General features: G+C 33.2%; 2 protein-coding genes across 5 annotated transcripts in view; both read left to right on the top strand.

The window, feature by feature from the left end:
* gdpd2 (glycerophosphodiester phosphodiesterase domain containing 2) overlaps positions 1–2,401 on the top strand; it is a 24,725-nt gene extending 22,324 nt beyond the window's left edge. For both annotated transcript variants that reach the window (XM_015387111.1, XM_015387112.1), the window contains exons 13-16: positions 340–487; positions 591–673; positions 762–790; positions 940–2,401. In XM_015387111.1, the coding sequence (XP_015242597.1) occupies positions 340–487; positions 591–673; positions 762–790; positions 940–950 (271 nt within the window). In that variant the 3' untranslated portion in view covers positions 951–2,401. The remainder of the gene's footprint in view (positions 1–339; positions 488–590; positions 674–761; positions 791–939) is intronic.
* Positions 2,402–5,478: 3,077 nt separating this feature from the next.
* dlg3 (discs, large homolog 3 (Drosophila)) overlaps positions 5,479–6,322 on the top strand; it is a 131,022-nt gene continuing 130,178 nt past the window's right edge. For 2 of the 3 annotated variants that reach the window (XM_015387090.1, XM_015387089.1), the window contains exon 1: positions 5,479–5,705. In XM_015387090.1, the coding sequence (XP_015242576.1) occupies positions 5,666–5,705 (40 nt within the window). In that variant the 5' untranslated portion in view covers positions 5,479–5,665. The remainder of the gene's footprint in view (positions 5,706–6,322) is intronic. The other variant, XM_015387094.1, reaches the window with a different exon arrangement.

Genomic DNA, 6,322 nt, shown 5'->3' with positions numbered 1-6,322 from the left:
TATATATATATATATATATATATATATATATATACATATATCTAACTTGTCCACTTAAATGGAGAAGCAATTTCTCAGCTCTATCATGGAGCTAAAATTATCTGGCAACACCTGAGCTCTGTGTCACATGACGTCAACTTCTTATCCCTATTGGAGCCAAACCTTATCATTGGCATCATAATCATTGGACTTGTCAAATCTATAAAACATTTAATATATTTTTTCCCGCTATTTTATTTTAAAATAATTGTTTTGATGAAAAGGTTGTAGCTATGAACTTTAATACTTTGAAATGTCCTGAAAAGTTTCTGTTTGTCATGCTGAGTTTGTATCTGACAGGGATCTTCGGAAAGAAGGCGTAAAGGTGAACGTGTATGTGGTGGACAGGCGCTGGCTCTTCTCTCTGTTTTGGTGTGCAGGGGTCAGTTCCGTCACCACCAATGCCTGCCATGTCCTAAAAGAGATGGAGCAGCCTGACTGGCACATGGTGAGAAACCTGTAGAAACAGCTGCTCGCTTTGCTTTTAAAAACCACTGCTTTCTGAGATCTGTGACCCTCCCTGACCCGGTGGACATGTTTTTATGTTTCAGTCACCCGATGTATACAGAACAACATGGATATCGGTAGATGTTGCATCCTTTATGATAATGATTGCTATCTTTTGCTATCAGTGGTAAGCTAACCACAGTTTCTTTTTTTTTGCATTTTTGATGGCATTGGAAAATGTTAATGGCCATGTACATGTTTGTTTTTCATTACAGGAAGAAAAGATGTTCATATCTCAATAAAGGTAATAAGAATATAACATTCATACATCTATTAAATATAAACTATTCTACTCACTCTTTATCTTAGTAACTAATATAACTTCATTAAGCCTATTTTAATTTATTTTATTTTTGTCATTAACTTTCTTGTATTTTTTTGTTTTTCTTCCAGGGATCTTATGAATTAGAAATCTTTCCTTTAGTTTGAACACTAACAGACCTCGCCAGGCCCAGAGCAGCTGCCCTTTCTGCATCACCACAGCATTATTAAACCTTTGCAGGTCAAAAGGAAGAAATAAAAGAGTATTGGGCATACGTTTATTTTTTTTTTCTTATAAAGCTGTGAAAAAATATTTTGTTTCCTTTTCTAGGACTTTAAAGATTGTGTTTAAATATCAGTCTTTGTCTTTAAGATCAGGATTGCATCAGGAAAAGGACCTGGTGTAAAAACTTTAAGTCTGTGAGCACACTGTAATGACTTACTGTGGTAACGTGTGAAAAATAGAGCAGCCAAAACGACTCATTGTCTTTTTTCCGATACATAAAACTGTGTCTTTTGATGATAATATGTAAAGGCTATGCCTGAAATACTTTGACTTTACTTATATATATATATCTAGATAGAGATAGAGATATATATCTTTTTTTTTTCTTTTTTTTTTTTTACACAGTTCAAGAGTAGCTACAGTTCAGCTCCAAATGTTTCATAACCCTGACATTAAAATTTTAAATAATTCTATTTAAGAAATCTGTATTGGAAAAAAAAAAGGGACAGCCGTCTACTTAAAAATAACAACATGACAAATATTGTTTTAAATGAAAACTAAATGTCATTATTACTGATTAGTTTTTTTTTTTTTTTACATTCCTCCACTGTTATATTGACAGTTTATCATCTAGGGGAGCTCCAGGTCTGAGTTTGAAAAGCCTCCATGTCATCACCCTAATCTCTGACACTTTAAATGACTAAAATGGTCTAAAGAAATATGTGAGGGTTAATCTGATGGGGTATAAACAATTAAGAGCTCTATTGTAGCATTTCCACTACAAGAAAAACATCTGTAACCTGAGCCAAATAACCAGAACTGCAGCTTTTTTGTATGTTTAAATGTTTAAACTGTATTCTGTTTGTGTGTTACTACACTGTCTGGTCTCAGGGAATAAACAGAAACTTTGTATTTTAAAAGTAAAGGAATATGATTATGAAAAGGTCAACATTCTTCAGAGTGGGTTTTAAGGATATGTTAAGGGGGAATGAAATTGGGTTTGTGGTTTTCAAATCCAACTTTTACATAAGGAAGACAAATAAAAACAAAATTTAAACATCTGACATTAATTATTTTAATGACGTTAAGCCATTCCAAAGGGTTTGTCTTACCATATATTCATTTTAAACGTTCAGTAAAAAGATCGAAAAGAGTGACTGAATTAAATACAGAAAGAATTAAGAATTCAAAACAATGTTACACACACACACACATATATATAAAATATCTTAATAAATCTTAACTTTATATGCTGTGATTTAATGTGTTGTTTTTTTTCCGTTGTGGTTAAATATACTGATGAGAAAATAATATTAACATTTGTATTATGTTATTCCAGAGACTGTGCACTTCAGTAATATGCAAAATGACAATAAATTTTAAATAAAATTGCAATGTCTAAAATGTGAAGTGTCTTTTAAAATAAACCGCTTGTGGTTGAAGACTTTCGTAGCCATATAAAAACAAGGAAATTTTATTTTACAGATAAAACAAAAAATACATTACAATAATTACGCAATTCTCAAGATTGCTTAATCTGAAAAATCCTTATCCTTTAAGATTGAAGTATTTTTTTTTTTTACTTTTTTATACTTACCAAGTATTTGTGTAGTAATTATTTTTAATGTTTCTGAGTATATTTTAATAGTTGTAATCAAAATATAATCTCTACAATCGATTAAACCATTAAACTACACTCTATTGAAAGATCTGAGATAGTGGTCCTCCAGCCTACATTTCCCACAATGCAGCGCTGCCACCAACCGATGTGTGGAGATTTGGGTGTGTTATGCTAGTAGCTGCCATGGTAGCGGCTAATGTGCTCTCCATCCGCTAGCCTCCAAGAGGGATGAGGAGCCGGCTAAACAGCACTGGTAAGCAAACTTATAGAAACCGCTAACATGTTTCAGCAGTGACTTTAAACACATAGTCTACAGCCCCACCTACGACTGAATCAGCTGAGCTATTTGACCAGTTAACGTTTTTCATTGCAGGAGCTAACCCAGCAGGTTCGTAAGTCGGTGGAGTTCTCATTTAAACTGTGATTTATTCTAGCAATATCTTTTCTCACCACAAGATGGCGCGCACTTCAAGAAAATGTAAAGAGGCGGCTGATGATAAAAGTATAAAACCGCTTAACTTTGCTAATAGGGGGTGATAACGGTTAAAACCCAATATTAGTTTAACGTCTATAAAATAAAAAAGAAAAACGTGTAAGAAAGACTAAACCAGCGAGTCTTTTTCACAACGGCTAAGCAGCACCACTGAAGTTGGCTTCTGATTCGGTTTCACTGTAAAGGGCTATTTATTTATTTTTTTCATAAATGTTGAAAACGAATAGCTACATTTAATCAAGTCCTTTTTAATTTCATGCATTCTTCAGAGGATTTGTTTCAGAATTTAATATAGATTTTAAATTTAGACGTGTTTACACCTTGCATATTATATATTATTATTATATATATTATTATATAAAGAATATTAAAGTAGAGAATAAAACTGGCCACTGTTGAGTATTTTTTTGTATTTTGGGGGGAAAATAATGTGTTAATTCAATCATATTGGAAGGTTTTTACTTGTGGAAATTCACCCCTCAAGTATTTAATTCAGGTATTAATTCAAACATTCACAAGGCCACCTGAAATCTGTCTTTTCTTATCCATTCAGACATGGACCTGTTTGCATTCTCCAGGCTGTTCCACTTTATAGGCAGTCAGTGTGATTCACTGGTTCACCTCAAATCTGTCTTTCTTAGTGGCCCCACAGCCCCTAAGATCCTACCGGAACTTTCCATCACTCATTCAAGCTGTTTCCATTAGACAGAAAGCTGGTATGGAAATTCATGCTGAACATGCACTTGGCACACTTTTTAAAAATATTATTTTAGCAGTGCCTCCTTTTTGTTTTAATGTATTTTTATGTGTACTTTTCGTACATTAATGCTTTTGTCGTAAGGAAGTTCTGTCGCAATATTGGACAAAGTTTTCTATTGTGTTTAAGATTTAGTAAAAGCGTTGATTGCTTTTTAACTTGATTTTGGTTGTCGTTAGCTGGTTTAGTTTAGTTTAGTTTAGTTTATTTAGGATCCCCATTAGCTGTAGCAAGCTACAGCTATTCTTCCTGGGGTCCAACAACAAAACATGAAATAAAAAATTACAAATGAAATAAAATTATGTGGACATCAAAACAACATTTCAAAGATATATAAAGATACATGTACTAATTTGAACAAATAAAATATTAAACAGCAACAAAAAAACAAACCAAAAACAAAATAACAGATAAAGCTGTTTTGCACAACACAGCATAAAAACATGAGCACTGAAAAAAGCGTTTATACGGAAGAGCATTAGGGCCACTGAGAAAAATCACAAAAGTTAACTGAATTTTTTCATTTTATTTCAGTTTAATATGGGGAAAAAAGTCAGAATTCTGACTTTATTCTCAGAATTCTGGATCTTAATGTTACAGAAGAGGACTAGGGACACTGAAAAAAGAAAAAAAGTTGACTGATTTTTATTTTATTTCAGTTTAATATGGGAAAAAAGTCAGAATTCTGACTTTAATCTCCGAATTCTGACTTTTTTTCCCTCAGAATTCTGACTTTAATCTAAGAATTCTGGCTTTTTTCTAAGAATTCTAACTTTAATCTAAGAATTCTGACTTTTTTCTAAGAATTCTGACTTTAATCTAAGAATTCTGACTTCTCAGAATTCTGCATCTTAATGTTACAGAAGAGGATTAGGGACACTGAAAAAAGAAAAAAAGTTGACAGATTTTTATTTTTATTTTATTTCAGTTTAATATGGCAAAAAGTTAGAATTTTGACTTTAATCTCAGAATTCTGACTTTTTCTTCCTCAGAATTCTGACTTTAATCTAAGAATTTTGACTTTCTTTCTCAGAATTCTGGATCTTAACCTTACAGAAGAGGATTAGGGACAATGAAAAAAGTTGACTGATTTTTAAAAATTTTATTTCAGTTTAATATGGGAAAAAGTCAGAATTGAAGAAATGACGCAACTAGGCAACTTTTTATGTGCCCGATGGGTCCCCTGTGATACTATTTCATCAATGGAAAACCAGAAGGCGATTAAAAGAAGAGATAGTTTAGTCTCTAAAACAGATATGGACACGGCTTGATGCTAACATGTTTGTTAGCTGTTAGAATTAAGTCAGAATTCTGAGATTAAACTCAGAGTTCTGAGATTAACGTGAGAATTCTGACTTTTTTCTCATAATATACTGAAATAAAATTTAAAAATCAGTTAACTTTCTTTTTATTTTGTTCAGTGGCCCCAATCCTCCTCTGTATATATGTATATGTGTCTCTCTCTTTTTTTTTTTTCTTAAAAAAGTGAGCTATTCCTTTGGTTGATCTACAATCCACAAGCGTACTTCTGCTTAGTGGGGCGGCTGTGTCCATAGGGAGGAGGGGCGTGTCGCGGTTCAGGGGCCGATTTGCCCAAAACTTGTGGAAAACTTTTTAGCATGAAGTAAACAGCCTGTGGATCATACTGGGGGACCGCTACTGGAGCTGCTAACGGAGGCTAAACGGAACATGCACATTTTATCAGAGAAAAATCTGAACTGGTTCTTTTAATCTTCAGACAAAAACACATCATTTGTATAAATGACGTTTCAAGTCGCGCACACCATGGTGCATAAATATGGTAAGTAGTCTCCATTTCTGTGTCTTTTTGTTTTTAAGGTTGTCTTTTTTTTCTTTTCTTTCTTCTGTTTTTTTTTTTTTTGTTAAGCACACGTTTTTGCATCTCTAGTTTCAGCTGAAATCCCTGAAGAAACATAAATCTCCCCTCTGATCCTCTGGGAATACAACAAATTATATATTTTCTCTTTCAGATAATTGAACTGAGCTTCTTGTTTTATTTTAATTTTTTTTGTCCAAACCATCATTTAGATTCAGTCTCTGGAAAGTAGCAGATTTCCCTTCATGATGTGCATCATCTGTGCTCCTCTCCACCCACCAGGATCAACAAGCAGAGCAGAGCTGCTTCTGCCAAACACATGCAACTTATTTCTGTCACTTAGGCCTCTAACATGTCAGCCTTTTTATCCCCTCAGGTTAAATATAAGTTTATGGCATTGTGATAAAAGTATTGTGTAAATACACATTCTTGCATATTAGAGGTAAGGATTTGTGACACTTTTTCACATTTTGTGATGTCCAAAAACCTAAATGTATATAGAGGGATTTTAATGTAACTAAGGGTGTACTCTAGGCCTAACTAGACATTCTAATCATCAGGGGCTTAGCCCACAAAATATG

The sequence above is a fragment of the Cyprinodon variegatus genome, unplaced genomic scaffold (genome assembly GCF_000732505.1).
Source record: "Cyprinodon variegatus isolate N-32 unplaced genomic scaffold, C_variegatus-1.0 Scaffold385, whole genome shotgun sequence".
Classification (NCBI taxonomy): domain Eukaryota; kingdom Metazoa; phylum Chordata; class Actinopteri; order Cyprinodontiformes; family Cyprinodontidae; genus Cyprinodon; species Cyprinodon variegatus.
The sequence above is the reverse complement of the archived record's forward strand: the minus strand, read 5'-3'. Positions and strand labels throughout refer to the sequence as shown.